General features: G+C 40.4%; 1 protein-coding gene across 2 annotated transcripts; it reads right to left on the reverse strand.

Annotated features, from left to right (window-relative positions):
- Nucleotides 1–1463: 1463 nt before the first annotated feature.
- MOCS2 (molybdenum cofactor synthesis 2) lies at nt 1464–22311 on the reverse strand. 2 transcript variants are annotated; one of them, XM_040496836.1, is made up of 6 exons: nt 21088–21201; nt 19746–19899; nt 5716–5843; nt 5039–5189; nt 4172–4295; nt 1464–1588 (listed from the first exon to the last, which is right to left on the reverse strand). In XM_040496836.1, exons 2-6 carry the CDS (start codon nt 19850–19852, stop codon nt 1520–1522), a joined length of 579 nt encoding a protein of 192 aa, XP_040352770.1. In that variant the 5' UTR covers nt 19853–19899; nt 21088–21201; the 3' UTR covers nt 1464–1519. The 2 variants fall into 2 exon arrangements, with proteins under 2 accessions (XP_040352770.1, XP_040352779.1); XM_040496845.1 differs by lacking the exon at nt 21088–21201 and adding an exon at nt 22225–22311 and having other exon boundaries at nt 1467–1588.
- Between the last annotated feature and the right edge of the window lie 3320 nt (nt 22312–25631).

The raw sequence follows: 25631 nt of genomic DNA on the forward strand, positions 1-25631 counted from the left end.
TCAGACACTACTTTAAGAACCACTCTGACCTAACTTAAAGAAAAAGGCTAACTAAACTGAACTTTTTGGCTCCATGCAAAAAGTTTTTGCATAGAAAAGTAACCGACTAAAAACCTCACTCAAGTTGCTCTTACTTTAGCCCTGGCTCTACTGCCCTCTGCTGGGTCAGCAACTAACTACATCATAAATCATTCCTGCCTTAAGATATACCATGCTCACAAACTCCATGCCCAATAAGTAACTAAGATGTTACAGAATGGCCCACGGGGAGGAAGTGGAGGGGAAACCTACCCACTCATGCATTTAACCAGATACCTTTACACACACATAAGGGCTACAGCTACACGTGTCAGGTGTGTTTAATTGGAGCACAATACTCAACACCAACAGCACTTTTTTTTGGTGCATGGTAGTGGTTAGGGCACACCTGACAGAGACAAGTCCCTGACCTCAAGAAGTCTGTAGTCTGGTGATGGGAAGAAACTAATAGATACAGTACAACTGGTAGCATTAAGGGCCACAAGAAGATACAAGGCAGGGTAAAGGAAGGGGATTCCGGTTTTAAATAAGATAGAGAAGGCTCTCTGAGGAGGGAACGTTTAACTGGGGACTTGAAATAGTGAGGAAGCAGACTATGGGAATATCTGGGGGAAGAGCATTCTACACAAAGAGACAAGAAAGGACCCTATGACAGAATAAGCCTGCTACATACCAGCCACAGCAAAGCAGGGGGGCTGGAGCAAGGTGAGGGGCAGGCGGGAGCCCAAGCATATAGACCATAGACCACGGTGAGGACTGTGGGGCTCCAGCATGGGATTAGCTCTCCGAAGGCTCTGAGGAGGATGAAATGACCCACATGGGAGAAGGAAGAGTGTCAGGAGGGGTGCTGTCAGCAGGGCCACAACAACGGTCCAAGAGAAATGGAGCGGTGGCTTGGACGAGAGTTGCGGCAGTGGGATTCAGAAGTAGCAGCTAGATTCCAGAGACATCCAAGACTCTGTTTTCAAATTCTCCAACAGGTTCATTCAAGGATTTGAGATCAAGACTCAAACTACTGGCTTCTTGACCACTACTTCTCACAATAAACTGAAATATACTAGAACTCTAACATTATATCCAAAGGACAAAAATATCCACAAAATCACAAAATATTTCACTCACTGACCATCTACTATTACTTTCAAAGAAAATAAAATGCTTTCATTTTGCTTCTCATTGAAAAAAATATATAAGTAATTTGAATTTCCTACTTCATGGAATGGTGTGTCTACCACAGGCATCTTTCCTCACATTTAAATTTACTCTACCATTTTTTCCCTGAAGTCTTTCCTCTATCTGTGGCTCCTGCATAAGCCTTCATCCTAACACTCATTTTTTTTTTCTCCCTTTTGTCCCACTGGTGTAACACAAGAGACTGTGTTTCAGTAAACTAGCTTAACTTCTAGAAAAGAAAAATCAAAATGTGATTAAAGACAGTTTACCAAGTTTAATTTTAGTTCTCTAAAAAAAAATGTGTGAATTAATCACTGGCTGTCCAAAAGCACTCTTTGTTTCTTTTCCAAGATGATGATGATTCTTCATACATTTCCTGAAAAACAGAACCATAACAGGTATTCAAAACAGAGTGGCTTAATAAATTCAACTGCATCAGAAAAATTCAGGCAAATGAATCTAGTTAAATCTGCTACTCTTCCAACAATCCAATAAACATTTGTTTGAGGCACTGAAAGGAGAAAACTGAACAAACCTGTTCCCTCCACTTAAGGACCCCAATCCAGTGGGAAAAACACTGACATGAAGACTTAACAAGGCAAAGTACAACTACAGAATGGAATAAACAATTCCATTTGGGACCATGTCAGGAGACAGCCTGAGCAAGGTTACACAGGGAAGATGCAAGGTCTTTAATAATTTTAAACACTTTTTTCTTTCCAAACACATCTACTTCAGCATTTCTATATATGCTTTTCCACAGGCTGAGGGGATATTTCCACTAGGTGTGAAATTAAGTGACCACCCACAGAAGTTCTTAAGCAGGTTTGGGCTCTACCCTAGAGACAATTGACAATTGCTTTGTAAGTGTGTGCCCCACCTACCTGCCTACCCGGCTATTTCACCAATGATCTCAAAGCACAGGTGGGACTAGAACCCAACACGAATTGAGATGATACTCGGAAGGGAGGGGAATAAGAATGTATCAATCTTTCTTCTCAATCTCCAGTCAAATCCTATTTCTGAGGGACAGAAATCCAAATTCGACCTTCCTCTGAACACTGTATATACCCTCTCAACCTCTACAGACAGAAAAGTAAACAGAAAGCTCAGCTAGACCTTGAAGTATAAAGATGAGAGGATGCCCCAATCCTGCCCACCCTCTTATTCCAGGGACCTACTCTCTCATCTACTTTCTATGAGCAGGCTGTCCATTCTTTCCCCTTGGTAAGGAGAGCAACTGGGGTGCCTGATGACTCAGGTGGTTGAGTGTTTGACTTCTGATTTGGGCTCAGATCATGATCCCAGGGTCATGGGATCAAGTCCCACTTGGGTTCTGCACTAAGCATGGATCCTGCTTAAGATTCTCTTAAGCCACCTGGGTGGTTCAGCAGGTTAAGCATCTGATTCTTGATTTCAGCTCAGATCATGCTCTCATGGATTGTTGGGTTCTGCACTGATAGCACAGAGCCTGCTTAGGATTCTCTCCCTCCCTCTCTCTCTCTCTCTCTCTCTCTCTGTCTCTCTCTCTCTCTCCTTCTCTGTCCCTCCCCTATGCATGTGTTCTTTCTCTCTCTCAAGATAAATAACATTTAAAAAATAAAAAAAGGTTCTCTTCTTCTGCCCCTCTCCCCTGCTTGTACTATCTGAAAAAATTAAATTAAATTAAAATTAATTAAAAAAAAAAAAAGCTACCTCTGCCACCCAGATTCACAACTCAATGGAGAATGCTCTCCCTGACTCACTCTATTCAGGAGACTGCCTCATGTAGTCTATCAAAATGGTGGCAGCTTTGTTCAAAGCAAAGCCACCATAGCTGAGCTTCACAGAGACTGTTTTCTGTCACAAATCCTATCTTCAAATCCCAAAGTATCCCCTTATAAGAACAGGTGTCAGTTTTCATTCATTTCAAAATTTTTTTAAACTTTATTTTGAGAGACAGAGCATGAGTGGGGAAGGGGCAGAGAGTGAGGGAGACACAGAATCGGAAGCAGGCTCCAGGCTCTGAGCTGTCAGTACAGAGCCCGATGCAGGGCTCAAACTCACGAACTGTGAGAACATGACCTGAGCAGAAGCTGGTCGCTTAACCAATTGAGTCACCCAGGCACCCCGGTTTCAGTTTCTATTCAGAAAACATGGTCACTGGGTTTCATAGGTCCTGTGTAAGAGTCCAATTTGTTCATCTCTACCACAAACGGAGCCAGCAGGCTCCTAGGAAAGACACGCTCTGCTCTCTGATCTGAGACGTTAATTCCCTCCTTGGCTTTGCTACCCAGCCAAATGCTGTGGGCAATTCTAGACTCTTAAAGGCAATTACAAGTTTGAGAGTTCAGAACAACCCCACTGTTACTGTTACTACACCATGGAAGAACTTAAGGAGTTGGGTCTTTTCATCCCTTCAGAATGTCCTCTTTAACCAGAGATTCGCTCTTACTGATTGGTTTGATGTGTTGACAGAAAACGAGCTAGAATCTCCTATTTATGTTTGAAAATCCACTCACTATGCATTTTCTCCAAAGAGGCAATACCCCACTCTTTTTTCCTAAGAAGAAATTCTAGAATGTTTCTTGCTCTTTTGCCTCGAGAAATCTTGTTTACCTATTGCTGAACAGCTGTGCATTATTATCACTCTCCACAGGACTAACTCAAGGGAATTCTAATCCAAAGTGAATGAATTCATATATGAACCAATGGAAAAGTCCAGACAAGGAACTCCAATTGTTACCAACTATTGAGGCCTAATCTGTGCCATGCATTTCTTTGGGGCATGTACTTTTCATGTTTAACAAACTTTGGAAAGGAGATATTACATAAATACTATTTCAGATAAAGAAAACATGATTCTATAGAGTCAGGGAAGACCCTAGAATACAAGTTCTACATGTAATCTCATTCCTTATCTTTTAAACAATTTGTGAGAAAAACCATGTCCAAATGGCAAAATTAGATATTTCCTTACTTTTTTCCATATGGGCACCTTGGCTTTTAAAGTATCAATGGCATAGCTCACAGCTTCAAGGGATGAAGTCCTATGGGCCGAGGACACAGCAATGATAATGCTTGCTTCCGACACAGGAACTAAGCTTTAACAAAATGAAGAAGAAAAACTGCCATCTCTTCTGAATCCACATGTTAAAGGATATTAAACACATGAAAAAAAAATTCCAGTAAAGCATTCTTACAACTAAATATCCAGTTCTACTTTAAACTTCAGGTTAATTAAAAAACAGTAATTTATCCTGTTTGCATTCAGCAGAGGGGATGCTGAGGTTGTGCCTAATTTGTTAGCATATTAAGCAGAAACAAATATTAAAGAATAGAATTGATGAAATTTAGTTTTTAATAACAAAATAACAACTAATGTAACATAACAGAAATGGAGTCTCAATTGCTGGGCTCTTTTTAAAGTCTAGAACTCCACTCTTCTTAGTGGTATAAACAGGCAACTAATTTAATGACCTTCAAAGGCACTACATTAAAAAAAATCTATTAACAGACTTATCATACAAATAGAGTCCAGACTATAAAACAATTCTTAAAAGGCCTCAAGGACTTTAGCACACATTAGCACAGGCCTTGTGTCTGCACAAGGCCTTTTAGAGTTTGGCACATTTGGACTTTGTTTTAGCATCAGGCGCTCTCCAGATGTTACAATGAAACGAACAGCCCTTGAGGTGCTATCTACCGTCTGCCTGTCTGCCAGAATAATACACAAACCTTCCTCTCATGCTAATACAGGATTCCTACAGACGATTCCAGAATTAAAATCAGCACAATGATGGAAAACAAATGCAATTAACTATTTAATTGCTAAAGGAAATCATACCCAAGTCTATGAAACACTGCTATGTGTTTGACTGGCCATTTCTGCCTAATGTCACTACAAATTTTTCTGATTTCATTTTCCGCCATTGGTAGATATGCTTCATATTCTAAGCTAATGACTTTTTTCCCTTCAAAGTTGTTTCTTGTAGTCCCTAAAAAAAAAGAAAGAAAAAGAAAAATATTAAGGTTTCCTTACAATAGAAATAATACATTAACAGAAAAAAGGATTATTTCAGCAGCACACCAATTTGCCTACAAATTGCTTTCAAATTTTCTAAAAACAAACATTTGGTTAGAAAACCAAAAAATAATTATCATAAAGATGAGGAAATACAATGTCGCTAATGAGGCAAATGTTATCAAAAATACTCATAGGACAAACCAGGATGGGAAACATTATGCTCCCAGGACTATCATTAAGTTAGTATCACCACCATCTTTTCCCCTCAATATTTGGAACATACAGAATTCTCCTTGAAAATAATGACTCTTATTCTACTCTTTTAATGCCTTTAACACAGGTTGGTTTGAATCTGAATAAAAATTAAAAAGTGTCTACCCACCATGGGTTACTGCTCTTAGTATCTTAAAATCCTCTATTGACACTGAGCATGGAAAACACTTGCTGATTTCTATTGTCTTATGCAGTCAACCCACACTGTGAAAATCACAACTTACCTACAAACAGGGATACTGCACCACAGAGTGGAGAAACCACCAACTGTGAGACTTCATCTATGGAGAGTTTCTCAGCAGTGAATTTTATTATATCTTTAGATTTCTCTTCAATTTCATTCATATCTTTCCTGGAAGATATTAACAAACCTTAACATTGGTACTACAGGCAAAACACCAAACTCACTGTGTTTCAATTTATATTTTTTGTACACTACATGTGATAGAAGTCATGGTTTGAACTGAATGATAAAAATAAGTGTAAAATTTGAGCAAAACTCAACATATTTATAAATATTCCCAATGAATCAAGCAGGATATATAAAAGGAACTGTAATCTACCTCATATGCCACTTTATTCCAAATTCTGGAATTGCTACTCTTATCTCCTATCGTGGTATAGGTCAGACATCGACACCTTCAGCCACACACAAACGTCACCTCTGATCACTACATCACCATGCACCACACCTAGAACTGGTTTTTTCTTTATCCAAAAGGGAGAGAGGGAGAACAGAAGCAATGGTGACTCCACAGGAACTCAGTTCATTTCATAACCGGGCATAATCCCAGTTAAGTAACTGAGGAAATAAGGAAATGAACTGCGTGCCTATCACCAGATGTCCTACAAAGTCCTCTGCCGTGCATGTCTCATTTCATTTATCAAGCATCTGTTACATTCTCACTAAGTGACTAACCCCACACACTAGACAAGGACCAGGGAACAAAAAACCTGCCTCCTGTGCTCAGGGCACCTATATGGGAATGGGAGAAACAAAGCAATAAACAAAAAATATAAATAGGGGTAACTTATAAAAATAAACAGGGTTCTGAGACAGAGCATGGGTGCTGGTGAAGGGGCTATTTAAGAGGGTCAAAGAAAGCCTTTCTGAAGACATACTATAGAGAGGTGAGACCTAAAAGAAAGCAGCCTGTAAAGAAATAGAAGAACAGACCCCCAGGCAGAGACAGGGAATGGCAAATACAAAGCCTCCAGAACCTGCAGGGAGGCTGGAGCTCAGGATGTGAGGGAGAGAACAGATGGGCTGAGGGTGGGCACGTGGGCTGGGTCTTGCCGGATGAGGAGTCTGGATATAATCATAAATCCTGCGGGATTTCATTCACAATGAAAGGCAAGAGAGAGAAGGCTCAGGGGAGTTAAGCACTCCTTCAATGTGGTTCCAACCAAGGAATCCCACTAAATCCAATGTCTTTTTTCCTATACTTCCAGCTACTGGAAAGAAAGAAAAGCACAAATATTCACATTCCACTGGGTTCCAGGATGTTTCAACCTCCTGTACATGGCAGCTGAGCTTCTTACAATAACTTACATGTAACCTGAACATGGTCTGTGAACGTCAAACCATACCAAATTCCTACCACTTTGATTCTGTAAGGATGTGGATTCTAAAACCACATGTTAGGGAGGGGATCCAACATGGTGTAGTAGTAGGGGGACCCAAAGTTCCCTTGTCTCTCAAACACAGCAGCGTTAAGGCCAAAGGACTTCGAATTCCAAGAGTCAGGGCTGCAGAGTGAAAGATGTCTCCAGGGACCCACGGGGACAACCTGGCAGGCCACAGATGCGTGACTGCAAACTGGAAGAGAGAAAACAGGCTGTGTAGGCATGGAGGGAAGGGATCCCCTCTGCGGAGAGACAACGGGAAGAGAAACAGAGGCTGGGGAAGCCTAGGACTGTATCTGAACAAGAGAAAAACTACAGACCGGGAGGGAGAAAGATCCAATCTCTAACTGCAGGGCTTTCCCCAGGCTCAGTAACTAGTTCAGAGGCACAGTCTGCAGTGGGAGAAAGCAATCCCCTTCCTGGAGTGCTGTGGGAAGAAGGTATATAACCTTTCAAAGGACAAAGACTGCCTGCGCCCACCAGCCATAAGCCATATATCGGTGGCACCGAGTGGCACTTCCCCAGATCCCAGGTGTATGGAGAGAGAATCTGTAAAACATCGGGGTTTAAGTCCCAGCCGAGCGCCAGGGAGGCATGGGGTCGGGGGAGCAGAACAAACTGCCTTGTTCGCGCCTGCAGCACTGCAAACATGGTCTGAACAGAGTGGTTTGGGACAGCCAGATGATGGAGCAGAGACTGTGGTGTCACCATTTTTCTCCCCATCACCACCAAGATGGGTCCTCAGGGATCGGTCTGCGGGCCCCACAGTGGAGGCGGGAGCCGCCTACACCAAACCATGCCCCTCCATACCTGGTAACTGTGTATCTACCAAAGCGGGATTGACACTAACAAACCAGAGAGCTGCTCCTCCAGATCAGCACTGCCACCAGTTCCAAGGCACCCAGCAGTATTGCACTGCCTGATTTAATTCTTGGACAATTCTTATTATATACATATATATTATATATTTTATTTATTTTTCTTCCTTTTCTCCTTCTTACTTCTCTCCTGTAGTCTGGTTATTCTGGTTGTTGGTTTATCTAAGCAGACATATTTAATCTATTCTCTTTACACCTGTTCTATATCTCTTTATTTTCCTCTCTCTCTGGAATAAGCTGTAGAGTTTCTCTGCCTGCTCACTTTTCTTTTCTTCTTCCCCGCCGCTGTCATTTCTCTCTTTGTATGGGATAAGACCTCTCCCATCAACAATGCCTCAACCCCGTTGTTTTGCTATAGCTGATGTTTTTTGTCTTTTTGTATTTGTTTCTTTGATTTCTTTTCGAGGGCTACTTCAACAAACAAATCAAAGCACACGTGGTGGAGGGTCCAAAGGATCACTACGAGTAGGGAGAAAAAGCAACCAGAGTCACAACAACAGAGAGCAAGTAACACTCCAAAAAACAGCTCCTAAAGGGCCAGGCCCTGGACAATGTATGATCCCTCTTTAATAGAGTAGTGCTCACAGGTGCAGGCCACATAACAAGCTTTTAAAACACACAAGGGACAGAAAACTAGCCAAAATTCAAAAATGAACTACTGGGACCTCATCAAAATAAAAAGCTTCTGCACAGCGAAGGAAACAATCAGCAAAACTAAAAGGCAACCGACAGAATGGGAGAAGATAATTGCAAATGACATATCAGACAAAGGGTTAGTATCCAAAATCTATAAAGAACTTATCAAACTCAACACCCAAAAAACAACTAATCCAGTGAAGAAATGGGCAAAAGACATGAATAGACAGTTCTCCAAGGAAGACATCCAGATGGCCAACCAACACATGAAAAAATGCTCAACATCACTCATCATCAGGGAAATACAAATCAAAACCACAATGAGATACCACCTTACACCTGTCAGAATAGCTAACATTAACAACTCAGGCAACAACAGATGTTGGTGAGGATGCAGAGAAAGAGGATCTCTTTTGCATTGTTGGTGGGAATACAAGCTGGTGCAGCCACTCTGGAAAACAGTATGGAGGTTCCTCAAAAAACTAAAACTAGAACTACCCTACCACCCAGCAATTGCACTACTAGGCATTTATCCATGGGATACAGGTGTGCTGTTTTGAAGGGACACCCCTATGTTTACAGCAGCACTATCAACAATATCCAAAGTATGGAAAGAGCCCAAATGTCCACTGATGGATGAATGGATAAATAAAAGGTGGAGTGTGTGTGTGTGTGTGTGTGTGTGTGTGTGTGTGTGTGTGTGTGTGTAATGGAGTATTACTCGGCAATCAAGAAGAATGAAATCTTGCCATTTACAACTACATGAATGGAACTGGAGGGTATTATGCTAAGTGAAATTAGTCAGAGAAAGACAAAAATCATATGACTTCACTCATATGAGGACTTTAAGAGACAAAACAGAAGGGAAACAAAAATAATATAAAAACAGGGAGGTGGACAAAACAGAAGCGACTCATAAATATGGAGAAGAAACTGAAGGTTGCTAGAGGGGTTGTGGGAGGGGAGATGGGCTAAATGGGTAAGGGGCATTAAGGAATCTACTCCTGAAATCATTGTTTCACTATATGGTAAGTAATTCAGATGTAAATTTTAAAAAATTAAAAGTAAAATTAAAAAAAAAGAAATTTACAATAGACTTTGATCAATAAAAAAAAAAGAGAGAAAGAAAAGAAAACTAGCCAAAATGATGAAACAGAATAATTCTCAAAAGAAATTCCGGGAAGAAATGACAGCTGAAGAATCGATCAAAACACATAAACAATATAACTGAACAAGAATTTAGAATGATAGTCATAAGATTAATCGCTGAGCTTGAAAAAAACATAGAAGACAGCAGAGAATCTATTGCTGCAGAGATCAAGGAACTAAAAAATACTCATGATGAATTTAAAACTGCTATAAATGAGGTGCAAAATAAAATGGTGGCAGTAACAGTGAGGACTGAAGAGGCAGAGAGAAGAATAAGTAAAACAGAAGATAAAAATATGGAAAAAGATGAAGCTGAGAAAAAGAGATAAAACTATTCTGGACCACAAGGGGAGAATTAGAGAACTAACTGAATCAATGAAACGTAATCGTATCCATATCATAGGAGTTCCAGAAAAAGAAGAGACTGAGAAAGGGGTGGAAGGGATACTTGAACACATCATAGCTGAGAACTTCCCTCAGTCTGGGGAAGGAAACAGACACTGAAATCCAGGAGGCACAGAGAACTCCCTTCAGACATAATTTGAATTGATCTTCTGTACAACATATCATAGTGAAACGGGCAAAATACAAAGATAAAGAGAGAATTCTGAAAGCAGCTAGGGATAAACGGGCCTTAACTTATAAGGGTAGACACGTAAGGATAGTAGCAGACCTATCTACTGAAACTTGGCAGGCCAGAAAGGAGTGGCAGGAAATTTTCAATGTGCTGAATAGGAAAAATATGCAGCCAAGAATCCTTTATCCACCAAGCCGGTCATTCAGAATAGAAGGAGAGATAAAGGTTTTCCCAGACAAACAAAAACCGAAGGAATTCATGACCACTAAACCAGTCTTGCAAGCGATCCTAAGGGGTCTCTGTGAGTGGAACGATGCAAAGACCACAAAAGACCAGAGACACCACTACAAGCATGAAACCTACAGATAACACAATGACTCTAAATTCATACCAATAATAACACTGAATGTAAATGGACTAAATGCTCCAATCAAAAGACACAGGGTATCAGAATGGATAAAAAAACAAGAGCCACCTATCTGCTGTCTACAAGAGACTCACTTTAGACCTGAGGACACCTTCAGATTGAAAGTGAGGGAATGGAGAACCATTTATCATGCTACTGGAAGTCAAAAGAAAGCTGGAGCAGCCATACTTGTGTCAGACAAACTAGATTTTAAACTAAAGGTTGTAACAAGAGATGAAGAAGAGCATTATATCATAGTTACAGGGTCTATCCATCAAGAAGAGCTAACAATTATAAATGTCTATACACCCAATTCAGAGGCACCCACACATATAAAACAATCACAAACACAAGCAATCCTATTGGTAAGAATGTGGTAACTGCAGGGGACTTTGATATTCCACTTACAACAATGGACACATCATCCAGACATAAAATCAATAAACAAACACTGGCCCTGAATGATACACTGGACCAGATGGACTTGACAGATACATTCATTCTTCTCGAGTGCACACAGAACATTCTCCAAGATAGATCACATACTGGATCACAAAACAGCCCTCAATAAATATAAAAGAAATGATCATACCATGCACATTTTCAGATCACAACACTATGAAACTTGAAATCAACCACAGGAAAAAGTTTGGAAAACCTCCAAATACATGGAGGTTAAAGAACATCCTACTAAAGAATGAATGGGTGTGAACATGGTGGCACAGGACGACACTGGGCTCACCTCGTCTTGCTGATCACTTAGATTCCACCCATATCTGCCTAAGTAACCCAGAAAACCGCCAGAAGACTACCAGAATGGACTTTCCGGAGCCAAGTGTAGACAAGAGGCCCACGGAAGAGGGTAGGACGGAGAAGCGGTGCATGCTACACAGACTGACAGGAGGGAGCCGGGGCAGTGGAGGGGCAGCCCACCTGGCAAGGCAGAGCCCCTGAAGTCTGGCTTGCAGAAGCGGAGGGGCCGGACTCCATGAGTTCTGACAGCCAGCAGGACTTAACATCTGGAATGTTATAAGTCAACAGCTCTGCTCAGAGAGTGGGAGGGCAAGAGGACATGGGGGTGAGAGGTGTTGAGCCCTGGAAGACAGAGCTCAGCTCGGCAGGGAACAAAGGCGCTGGCCAGCGCCATCTCCCTTGCCCATCCCCCAGCCGAAATCCCAAAGGGAACCAGTTCCCATCACTGAACTTGCTTGCCCTGAGCAAACACCCAATGCTGTGCTTCTATGGATCCATCCCTCCGATGGGTCTGCCTCCCTCCAGGTGCTGAAGGGCCCTTCCCGCAGGTGACCACCGACAGCAAAGCTAGCTAAGCCTGCCCCTCCCACCCCTGTGCACCTTGCAGATCCACCACAGCTAACACGCCAAATCCCATCAAAGCAGCACCACAAGCCTGGCAGTGTGCAAGCAGCCCAGACGGGGGGCACACTACTCCACAGTGAGTCCTGCCCCTGGGAGAAGGGAAGATAAGGTACAAACCAGTCTGACTGTGACCCCAGCGGTGAGCTGAGGACAGACAGCAGGTCAGACAGTGGCCCTGCCCACCAACACAAGTTACTCCAGACAGCACAGGGGAAGTACCCTGCAGTTCTGCGCCACCCCAGGGACTATCCAAAATGACGAAATGGAAGGATTCTTCTCAAAAGAAACTCCAGGAAGTAGCAACAGCTAACGAATTGATCGAAAACGATTGAAGCAATATAATGGAACAAGAATTTAGAATAATAGCCAGAAAAGTAATCGCTGGGCTTGAAAAAAGTATAGAGGACAGCAGAGAATCTATTGCTACAGAGATCAAGGGACTAAGAAATAGGAGGAGCTAAAAAATGCTATAAATGAGGTGCAAAATAAAATGGAGGCGACCACAGCTCAAATTGGAGAGGCAGAGGAGAGAATAGGTGAACTAGAAGATAAAATTATGGAAAAAGAGGAAGCTGAGAAAAAGAGAGATTAAAAAAAATCCAGGAGTATGAGGGGAGAATTAGAGAACTAAATGATGCAATCAAACAGAACAATGTCCGTATAACAGGAATTCCAGAAGAGGAAGAGAGAGAGAAAGGGGCTGAAGGTGTACTTGAACAAATCATAGCTGAGAACTTCCCTGATCTGGGGAAGGAAAAAGGCATTGAAATCCAAGAGGCACAGAGAACTCCCTTCAGATGTAACCTGAATCGATCTTCTGCACGACATATCATAGTGAAACTGGCAAAATACAAGGATAAAGAGAAACTTCTGAAAGCAACTAGGGATAAACACACTCTAACATATAAAGGGAGACCCATAAGACTAGTGGAAGACCTATCTACTGAAACTTGGCAGGCCAGAAAGGAATGGAAGGAAATCTTCAATGTGATGAACAGAAAAAATATGCAGCCGAGAATCCTTTATCCAGCAAGTCTGTCATTCAGAATAGGAGAGATAAAGGTCTTCCCAAACAAAAGATGAAGGAATTCATCACACCACTAAACGAGTCCTACAAGAGATCCTAAGGGGGATTCTGTGAGTGACATGCTGCAAGGACCACAAAGTACCAGAGACATCACTACAAGCATGAAACCTACAGACATCAAAATGACTCTAAACTCATATCTTTCAGTAATAACACTGAATTTAAATGGACAAAGTGCTCCAACCAAAGACATAGGGTATCAGAATGGATAAAAAAACAAGACCCATCTATCTGCTGTCTACAAGAGACTCATTTTAGACCTGAGGACACCTTCAGATTGAAAGTGAGGGGATGGAGAACTATATATCATGCTACTGGAAATCAAAAGAAAGCTGGAGTAGCCAAAGTAATTTTGAAGAAGACCAAAGTGGGAGGCATCACAATCCCAGACTTTAGCCTCTACTACAAAGCTGTAATCATCAAGACAGCATGGTACTGGCACAAAAACAGGCACAGAAACCAATGGAATAGAATAGAAACGCCAGAATTAGACCCACAAAAGTATGGCCAACTAACCTATGACAAAGCAGGAAGGAATATCCAATAGAAAAAAGACAGTCTCTTTAACAAATGGTGCTGGGAGAACTGGACAGCAACATGCAGAAGGTTGAAACTAGACCACTTTCTCACACCATACACAAAAATAAACTCAAAATGGATAAAGGATGTGAATGTGAGACAGGAAACCATCAAAACCCTAGAGGAGAAAGCAGGAAAAGACCTCTCTGACCTCAGCCACAGCAATTTCTTACTTGACACATCCCCAAAGGCAAGGGAATTAAAAGCATAAACCAACTATTGGGACCTCATGAAGATAAAAAGCTTCTGCACAGCAAAGGAAACAATCAACAAAACTAAAAGGCAACCAACAGAATAGGAAAAGATATTGGCAAATGACATATCAGACAAAGGGCTAGTATCCAAAATCTATAAAGAGCTCGCCAAACTCCATACCCAAAAAACAAATAATCCAGTGAAGAAATGGGCAGAAAACATGAATCGACACTTCTCTAAAGATGACATCCAGATGACCAAAAGGCACATGAAAAGATGCTCAACGTCGCTCCTCATCAGTGAAATACAAGTCATAATACAAACACTCATATACCACAAAATACAAAACACTCAGATACCACCTCATGCCAGTCAGAGTGGCTAAAATGAACAAATCAGGAGACTATAGATGCTGGCGAGGATGTGGAGAAATGGGCACCATCTTGCACTGTTGGTGGGAATGCAAACTGGTGCAGCTGCTCTCGAAAACAGTGTGGAGGTTCCTCAAAAAATTAAAAATAGATCTACCCTATGTCCTAGCAATAGCACTGCTAGGAATTTACCCAAGGGATACAGGAGTGCGATGCATAGGGGCACTTGTACCCCAATGTTTACAGCAGCACTTTCAACAATAGCCATATTATGGAAAGAGCCCAAATGTACATCAACTGATGAATGGATAAAGAAATTGTGGTTTTGGGGCACCTGGGTGGCGCAGTCGGTTAAGCGTCCAACTTCAGCCAGGTCACGATCTCGCGGTCCGTGAGTTCGAGCCCCGCATCAGGCTCTGGGCTGATGGCTCAGAGCCTGGAGCCTGTTTCCGATTCTGTGTCTCCCTCTCTCTCTGCTCCTCCCCCGTTCATGCTCTGTCTCTCTACTGTCCCAAAAATAAATAAACGTTGAAAAAAAAAAATTTTAAAAAAAAAAATTGTGGTTTATATACACAATGGAATACTACGTGGCAAAGAGAAAGAATGAAATATGGCCTTTTGTAGCAACGTGGATGGAACTGGAGAGTGTGATGCTAAGTGAAATAAGTCATACAGAGAAAGACAGATACTATATGTTTTCACTCTTATGTGGATCCTGAGAAACAGAAGACCATGGGGGAGGGGAAGAAAAGAAAAAAAAAAGGGGGGAGGGTTAGAGAAGGAGGGAGCCAAAACATAAGAGACTCTTAAAAACTGATAACAAACTGAGGGTTGATGGGGGGGTGGGAGGGACGGAAGGGTGGGTGATGGGTATTGAGGAAGGCACCTGTTGGGATGAATACTAGGTTTTGTATGGAAACTAATGTGACAATAGATTTCATATTTAAAAAAATGAAGAATGAATGGGTCAACCAGGAAATTAAAAAAGAAATTAAAAAATATATGGAGACAAATGAAAATGAAAACACAACAGTCCAAACCCTTTGGGATGCAGCAAAGGCAGCCCTAAGAGGAAAATACATTGCAATCCAGGCCATCTTAAGAAACAAGAAAAATCCCAAATACAAAATGTAACAGCACACCTAAAGGAACTAGAAGCAGAACAACAAAGACACTCCAAGGCCAGCAGAAGAGAAATAATAAAGATCAGAGCAGAAATAAACAATATAGAATCCAAAGAAAGAGTAGAACAGATCAATGAAACTAAGAGCTGGTTTTTGAAAAAATAAACAAAGTTGATAAATCCCTAGCCAGACTTCTAAAAAAAGACAGAGGACCCAAACAGATAAAATCATGAATGAAAATGGGTTTATCACAACCAATCCCTCAGAAAGACAAGCAATTATCAGAGAATACTATGACAACCTGGAAGAAATGGCCAAATTCCTAGACACCCACACACTACCAAAACTCAAAAAGAAATAGAAAATTTGAACAGACCCATAACTAGTGAAGAAATTGAATCAGTTATCAAAAATCTCCCAACAAATAACAGTCCTGAGCCAGAGGGCTTCCCAGAGGAATTCTACCAGAGTTTATTTAAAGCAGAGTTAATACCTATCCTTCTCAAGCTGTTCCAAAAAATAGAAACAAAAGGAAAACTTCCAGACTCATTCTATGAAGCCAGAATTACCTTGATTCCCAAACCAGACAGACACCCCACAAAAAAGGAGAATTACAGGCCAATATCCCTGATGAACATGGATGCAAAAAAAACTTAACAAGATACTAGCAAATTGAATTCAACAGCATGTAAAAAGAATTATTCACCATGATCAAGTGGGATTCATTCCTGGGCTGCAAGGTTGGTTCAATATTCGCTAATCAATCAATGTGATACATCACATTAGTATAAGAAAGGATAAGAACCATATGATCCTGTCAATAGATGCAGAAAAAGCATTTTACAAAATATAGCATCTTTCTTCATAAAAACCCTCAAGAAAGTAGGGATAGAAGGAACACACCTAAATATTGTAAAGCCATATATGAAAAGCCCACAGCCAATATCATCCTCAATGGGGAAAAACTGAGAGCTTTCCCCCTGAGATCAGGAACATGACAGGGATGTCTACTCTCACCGCTGTTGTTTAGCATATTGTTGGAAGTCCTAGCCTCAGCAATCAGACAACAAAATGAAACAAAAGGCATCAAAACTGGCAAACAAGAAGTCAAACTTTCACTTTTTGCAGATGACATGATACTCTATATGGAAAACTGAAAGACCACCAAAAGGCTGCTAGAACTGATACACAAATTCAGCAAAGTCACAGGGTAAAAATCAAAGTAGAGAAATCGGTTGCATTTCTTCACATCAATAATGAAGCAACAGAAGAAGAAAGCAAGAAATTGATCCCATTTACAATTGTACCAAGAACCATAAAATACCTAGGAATAAACCTAACCAAAGATATAACAAATCTGCATGCTAAAACCATAGAAAACTTATGAAGGAAACTGAAGAAGACACAAAGAAATGGAAAAACATTCTGTGCTCATGAACTGGAAGAATATTGTTAAAATGTCAATAGTACCCAAAGCAATCTACACAATCAATACAATCCCAATCAAAATTGCACGAGTATTCTTCTCAAAGCTAGAACAAACAATCCTAAAATTTGTATGGAACCACAAAAGACCCTGAATAGCCAAAGTAATATTGAAAAAGAAAAGCCAAAGCAGGAGGCATCACAATCCCAGAATTTAGCCTCTACCCCAAAGCTGTAATCACCAAGACAGTATGGTATTGGCACAAAAACAAACACATAGACAAATGGAATAGAATAGGAACCCCAGAATTGGACCCACAAATGTATGGCCAACTAGTCTTTGACAAAGCAGGAAAGAGTAGCCAATGGAAAAAAGACAGTCTCTTTAATAAATGGTGCTGGGAGAACTAAATGGACAATATGCAGAAGAATGAAACTAGACGACTTTGTGACACCATACACAAAAATAAACTCAAAACGGATGAAAGACCTAAATGTGAGACAGGAAACCATCTAAGCCCTAGATGAGAAAGCTTGAAACAACCTCTCTGACCTCAGCCACAGCAATTTCTTGCTCAACACATCTCCAAAGGCAAGGGAATTAAAAGCAAAAATGTTGAGATTGGGATCTCAACAAGACAAAAAGCTTCTGCACTGCAAAGGAAACAATCAACAAAACTAGGCAACCAACGGAATGGGAAAAGATATTTGCAAATGACATACTGGATAAAGGGTTAGTATCCAAAATCTATAAAGAACTTACCAAACTCAACACCCGAAAAACAAATAATCCAGCGAAGAAATGGGCAGAAGTCATGAGTAGACACTTTTTCAAAGACATCCAGATGGCCAATAGAAACATGAAAAGACACTCAATGTCACTCATCATCAGGGAAAAAGAAATCAAAACCACACTGAGATACCACCTCACAACGGTCAGAGTGGCTAACATTAATAACTCAGGAAACAACAGATACTGGCAAGAATGTGGAGAAACGGGAACTCTCTTGCACTGTTAGTAGGAATGCAAACTGGTGCAGCCGCTCTGGAAAACAGTGTGGAGGTTCCTCAAAAAATTAAAAATAGAACTACTTTATGACCCAGCAGTAGCACTACTAGGAATTTATCCAAAGGATACAGGAGTGTCATTCATAGGGGCACATGTACCCCAATGTTTATAGCAGCACTTTCAACAATAGCCAAATTATGGAAAGAGCCCAAATGTCCATCAACTGATGAATGGATAAAGAAGATGTGGTTTATATATACAATGGAATACTACTTAGCAATGAGAAAGAGTGAAATCATGCCATTTACAGCAATGTGGATGTAACTGGAGGCTATTATGCACAGTGAAATACATCACTCAGAGACGGATGTCATATGTTTTCACTTGTATATGGATCTTGAGAAACTTAACTGAACACCTTGGGGGAAGAGAAGGGGAAAAAATAGAGAGAGAGAGGGACTCCCTCTTATACAAAATGTAAGAGACTCTTAAATACAGAGAACTTAGGGTTGATGGGGGGTTGGGGGACAGGGGAAAATGGGTGATGGGTACTGAGGAGAGCACTTGTTGGGATGAGCACTGGGTGTTGTGTGTAAGCAATGAACCATGGGAATCTACCCCCAAAACCAAGAGCACACTTTACACACTAATATGTTAGTCAATTTGACAATAAATTATATAAAAAAATAAATAAATAAAACCATGTCACAAATCCTTTCAGACACCTTCAAACAATACACAATGCTGTTAAGTAATCTTCCTATTTCCAGAGAACTCCCATCTCTCTTTCTCACATACACACACACACACACAGTTTAATGGCAGCATACTGTTTCTGAATAAATTCCAAACTCTGAAAAATGCCATTTTTCTAAAATCATGGTAGTGATATGGTGACCAGTTTCCAAGTAAAACTGAGATACAAATCAAGAAATTCCATTATTTCCAAACAGGAGGACTAAGAAAGATCCAGTCTTTATCATTATTGTGGGCAATTTGCTTTGCAATATATATTCCTCACTTTTTGGGGCACTGCTCTCCAGCAAAGTGGAGAAAATAACAGGTGAAAAAAAAAACTGGCATCCTGGGTACGCTTCGTTCTTTAGTGAGGCCAAGATTTTGCCAATGAGTATGGTATTTACTCTTGACTCTGGAGAAAAGCCCTATTAAACTAAGAAAGCTTTCTTTCATTCCTAACTCGCCAAAACTCTTTAATTGAAGATAATCATTAATTTCTAGATTATTTGTAAAGATGGCAAGACGCAATGGGTCCCAGAGCTACCTGCAACACAGCTATCATAATAAAGCTGTTTCTTTCTACCTGGAAAATGGTAAGCTTTCTTACTAAGCACAGTGATCTTTTCACTTTCTGGCTATGCAATTTTTCCACATTTCTCTGTGCCCAAGAGGGCTATTTTCCTGGATTAATAAGCATCTTTGTGAAAAAGTACAGAGAATCCAATAATCTGAAATCAAATGTTGGCTCTGCCACCTCTTAGCTATGTGAGTGTAGACAAGTTTTTTAACTTCTCTGAATTTCAGTTTTCCTTCCTGCAAAATAGGAATATTAATACTCCAGCATCCAGCGCTGTGCCTGACACATAATATAGTTTCCATAAACCATCTGAATTCAACAGAATGAACATATCAAACTGACTTTATATTAAAGTGCTTACAAGAGAACAGATGCAGAGATGAAAGGCAGGTATGCACATGTCTGTCTGCACTAACTCTTTATTGGTGTAGGCAGACTTACCAAGAGTATACTATCGTCTTTGTGATCCTTGTCCACAAGACTGGTTAAGAAAAACATACCTCACACACCCAAGTGGCTCAAGAGTACTACCCTCCACTAATGGGGGGGATAATGGCAATTTCATCTCCTGACTGAAGCTGGAGGAGTTGATCTCCAAGCTCGACATATTCTTGACGGACAGCAAATATCACCTGATTTCTGACATCAGCCAATCTGAAGGGGAAAAAGCGTAATTAGAAGTATCAATGCAGTGTTAGATCTCCAATCTCTTCAGCTGCAACTAAAAATAGCCATAAATATTACTTCATGAGGCATCACCTGCAAAGTTACTAATTAAGCCAATTCACACTCTGCAGAGAAAGTACATACTCACTGAAGAACCTACTTATTCACCACAAAGTACACAGTAAAATGCTAACAATTCTTTAATGGAGGTTATGTGCCTTGGGGAGTTAAACAAATCCCCCTCCCCCCAAAATACTAGACTAGACAACATTGAGACCAGGTCAAAAAAAAAAAAAAAGAGAGAGAAAAAGAAATTTTCTAATCAGTACCTGCCCTCCCCAGGAGATCTTCTGAGTATACAAGTATACTAAGTGTATCTCAGAATTTTCCTACAAAACCAGGTGTCTCTCAAGAGGTAAAAGGTTAAAAGTAAAGCAGAACAGAAGCCCCACCTCATTTCAATGATTATCAGGACACTTTCAGAGCAAGTTAAAAGACATGAAATCAAGAAGTAATTTTCTCTTATAAACCCACACTTTGGAGGATCTTTTATATTACACTAAGACTTCCTAGTTAAAAATCTATACAGACTTAAATGACAAAATATTCCTAGAACACCTTTAAATAAGCTGTAATTACATTTTGTTGCAAAAAGGACTTGAGGTAGGAACCACAGCAGTAAATTACACATTTTCAAGAACCAGAAAAATATTAAACATTGCAAAAACTCAAATTCAACAGTAGCTAAGGTCTGTGATCTTTCATTTTTCTTTTAATCTTAGAAATTTCTGCTTTGAGTTCTCTAAAGAAGGGGCAGGACATAAAATTCAAAGCACACATTTTCAACCTAATTTGTAACAATCTCATTTAATGTTATAAAAATGCAGAATCCACATTTTTAGTATTTTGTAAATCATACAGGCAAATATAATCATGTCCCTTTGGCAGTATTCCAGCTCACTGTGGATTTTTTAGTAAAATACCTTTAACCTTAAGAAATTATGCATTTTTAGATACCAGAATTTAAGATTTTTGGAGTAGTTGCAGAAAAATACAACTAATGATCCTTTCTGAATTGTGCATGGAAATAAAAATCAGCTTTTTTTCTCTAATCATTTACTCATTTTTAAATATTTAAAAATTGTTAATCATAAGTATTCTAAAATTTTTAACTACCCAGGATGTCGTGCTTCTATCTCATTCCACAGCTGCAATGCTTTTATTTCTTGTGGCACAGAAATAGTCTCAGAACGAATTCCTGCAATTTCAGCACTTTTTGCAAAATACAACACTTCAACCTGAAAAGGAGAGAAAATGCCTTTAACAATAACCATAATAGACCTTTTCTGTCTCGGTGGGCTCTATTGCTTTCCAATCACTTGAATCAAAGACCAATTTTCAGTTAGAGAAAATTAAATCACCCATAAAAATGTTAGTATAAGTACAAGTTCAAATTTTGAAAACGCTTTATGTTGTAAGCACAATTCAGACTGATTTCCAGATGATTTTTAGTTTTATGAATGTAAGCTTGCCACAACTAAAACCCTAACGGTATCTTCTTAAAAACCATGAAGTTAGTCTTTATTCCACATAAAATTATAGCACCTTTTATAAACCCTTGGTGGTGAACAGATGTCTGAGTCAAGCGATAAATTACACAAATAAATAACAAAAAAAAACCGAGACACGTCTTTCACAGTTGTCATAGGACCTTTGATTCAAGTCCACATTACACTGAACCCAGCTGCAAAGGATTAAGTTATGCAACACACAAACCCGGACATTTGTAAAAGCAGGTGGGTTTGAAATACAAGATAAATTGGTATTTCCTAGGACAAACCTATGCCGTCAGCCTGGTATCTAAGAAATCTGTCCAAGTAAAATGACCCACCTGTTCCACTGTGCAAATTTTTCTCTATGAAATAATCAGAGGCCTGCAAATGCTTATATGAAGCCCCTTTTTTTTTCTTTTTACAAGAATTCTCAGTTAAGTGCATTTTTAATTTGAAAACTGTCTCTTCGCCAAAATGTATAATCTGAGAAGCATGGAGGCAAAGGTTCTGAGGGTGCCTTTAGAAGAAATCTCTAACGCCGGCACCTCGGAGACCAAGAGTTCGCGAGAGAACTTGACCTTCGTTAAGGAAGCCCAAGCAAAGCCTCTGAAGCCCGGCGGGGCCACATTAGTGGTGGTGGTTGCGGCCCTGGACGTAAGATTCGACCAAGGTGGCTTCGGCAGGGATCCGGCTGAGCAGGGCCGGGTCTGTGAAGGGAAGAAAAGGGGGCTCATGCATCTGGAAGGGCGCCCACCCTTACCTGGCACCGCAACACCATCCCGCCAGGATTCCCTGAACCGGTACCGCGGCCGCGGAGGCGGAGTAAAGTCGACTGAGAGCGCAGGCGCAACCTGACGGCTCTTTCCGCCCCTACAGGGCATGCGCAAAACTATCCCTGCGCTGCTGTTCGCCCTCCTGCGTTGGAGCCGCGGACTGCTTAAAGAAAAATTCAATTGTTACTCTCTGGTGGGGAGGAGTGGCGAGCTTCAGTTGTAGGTATCACCAAATGGGGGAAGGGCTGGCCGTTCAAGCTCATCTTCTTAGATGAGAGACCGAGGTGCGGGAGAGCAAACACCGGACTATACTGGACACTTGTCACCTGCATTATGGAAGTTCGGCTTTCCCACTCACTAACCTGTAGGTTTGACTTTGACACCCGTTATCTACCCCGACGTCCGGTATACGATTAATGTCCCTTAAAGGCATAGCATTCAGCTTATCAGAGTATTCGAACTGTATCAGATTTACACTTTTACGGTTTACTAGCTGCTCAGTAATGTGTCCAATTGCCATGTATCCATTCAACCTTTCCAATTTTTTTTTTTAATCAACAAGATCTCTGTTTTAAACCGCTTACATAGTTTTGTGGCTATAAGTTAGGCGCCCCTCCCCTTGGAACTCACAGTGCTGGATGTGACAAGGTCATTAACCATTAATGGTAACTCAGTGTACCAAAAGTACATGTAACATTTCATGGGGGTGGAAAGGGGAAGGTGGCTGGTCACCTGAGAAATGTAGTCTAGAAATCTTCACGAGAAGGCATGCTTGAGCTAAATCAACTAGAATAAGTAGCAGTGAATGGCAGAGTAAGGGTAGGGATGAGGGAATTTCATTAACCTGTGCCAAGTCAGAGGGATATAGAGAAGCATCATGAGGTCATAGAAGGACAAACAGTTGGCAAGGTGGGCATGCCCCCTGCAAGGAAGTATTGAAAATGAGGCTGGAGATACCAGGTGGTAGTCCACAGCAGGACAAATTGACAAGAACTAACACCAACATATATTCCTATAAAGTTGCTAAACCAGAAAACAGGGGAATGACGACAAGGGCCTTAGACTTCTCTGTGAAATCTAATGCCAGAGGATGGTGCGATATCTAAAAGAGGCTGAGAATAAAAGCATGACCCAAAATGTTGCATAGAGCCACGTGGGTGTTGTAAAAGGCCAAAGCCTAATACTCCTAAATCTGCAAAAACTCAAAAAAATACAATATTCAACAGCCATCCTTATAGTCAGGTAGAAATCCAGTCAATCAAAAGAATAATGAAACTAAAAACTCAGTATTAAAGAAGTTAACAGTAAAAACAAAGCAATTGAAGATGAGATTATAATCCATTTAAATTTTTATTAAATAGGGGCGCCTGGGTGACTCAGCTGACCGATCAGTTGACTTCGGATCAAGTCATGATCTCGGGGTTCGTGAGTTGGAGCCCTGCCTGCATCGGGCTCTGTGCTGACAGCTCAGAGCCTGGAGCCTGCTTTAGATTCTGTGTCTCCCTCTTTCTCTGCTCCTCCCCTGCTGGCGCTCTGTCTTTCAAAAATAAACATTTTTTTTTAAATTGTTATTAAACAAAGAGGTCAATTGTGAGATATTATGGTTATGGAATAAAATGTAAATAACATTGACATAATAAAAAAAAGTTATATAAAACTGCCCAAAATTGGAATGTAGTTACAAAATATCGATTCAAGACTCTGAATATTTTTCATAATTTTGTTTCTGAATTTTAGAAGGATCTTTTAGGGGGAGTTGTATCTTGTGAATAAATAATGATCTGATGGTTTGTAATTCCTTCAGTTTCACTTCAGTAATTTTGTTGTTAAATTGAAGTAAAAATTAAAACCTAATAAAGAAAAATAGTACATAGTACTATTGCATTTAATGATTATATCTATGGAACTTTAATGCTCAGAGAAAAGGGATGGAATAACATTCACCAAGTGATAATAGTTACTGTATCCAGGTAGCGGAATTATGGATGGATTAAAAAAATACTTCACTTTCTTCTTTGTAAGTTTCTATGTTGCTTGATTTTTAGAAGTAATTTGTTTATTCTATAAATATTTATTGAATGCTTATTGTTATTTAAGCACCAGGGACACAACTGTGAACGATAAAATTAAGGTCTTTGCCTCATGGAGCCTGCATCCTAGTTAGGAAGACACTAAATGTAAAAAAAAAAAAAAACAAGTAAGGACAGTTTGTGATGAACCCTTACAAGGAGCAGGTTTGTTAGGGTCAGAGGGGAATGAACATCACCTGACCTGAGCTGAGACCTGAAGGATGAGAGGAGCCAGCCTTGTGCAGTGCTGGGGAATGAGGCAACCTGGCTTTGGGTAGGAAAGGACTCGGCATGTTTGAATAATCAGAGAGGCCAATGTGGCTGAATGAATGAATGAATCAAATGTGAATGAATGAATGAATCAAATGTGAATGAATGAATAAGAGAGAGCCTGGTGAGATGATTTTGAAGGGAATAAATGGAACCTGGACATACAGATCCTTGGAGATCCCGAAGACCAGTTTGGATTTTTACTTTCAGTGGAAAGCTACACACAAAGACACATACACACACTTTTTTAAAAAAGATTTTTTTTAATGTTTATTTATTTTTGAGACAGAGAGAGACAGAGCATGAATGGGGGAGGGTCAGAGAGAGAGGGAGACTCCAGGCTCTGAGCTGTCAGCACAGGGCCCGGTGAGGGGCTCAAACTCATGGGCGGTGAGATCATGACCTGAGCTGAAGTCGGATGCTTAACCGGCTGAGCCACCCAGGTGCCCCGTACACACACTTAAAGATATGATTCTGCATCTGCTCAGAGCCATTTTGAGGAGGCTGAGCACAAATAAGTCTAAAAAGGAAACCAATGAAGCCTTATCCATGGACTTTTTAATTATGTGAGATAATAAATTACTTATTTTTCCCAAATATTTTCTGTCATAATTTTCAGCTATTAAGTAGTATCTAGTCCTAGGTATCTGGTCATGTATTTTACCCCATTATCAGGAACTCCTCATGAAATGCTACTTGCTTCAGTGACTTTGAAGACTATATTCATATACTATGTTAAAAAAATGGAATAGATTTTCAGGTCTGAGTCCATATGCATGGAACTTGTGAAAAGTGAAAATATCTGAGGAAGTTTCAACTGTGTGGTTTGAGATCTGTAGACACTTGACTAATAACTTTAATATATTTTTGGTGGTATTTGAACTTCTCATTTAAAAACAAACGGGGGCAGCTGGTGGCTCAGTCGGCTAAGCATCTGACTTCCGCTTGGGTCATGATCTCACAGTTCGTGAGTTTGAGCCCCGTGGTGGGCTCTGTGCTAATAGCTTCGGTTTCTCTCTCTCTCTCTCTCTCTCTCTCTCTCTCTCTCTCTCTCT

Source organism: Herpailurus yagouaroundi, unplaced genomic scaffold (assembly GCF_014898765.1).
Source record: "Herpailurus yagouaroundi ecotype Mexico unplaced genomic scaffold, PumYag 29, whole genome shotgun sequence".
Lineage (NCBI taxonomy): Eukaryota > Metazoa > Chordata > Mammalia > Carnivora > Felidae > Herpailurus > Herpailurus yagouaroundi.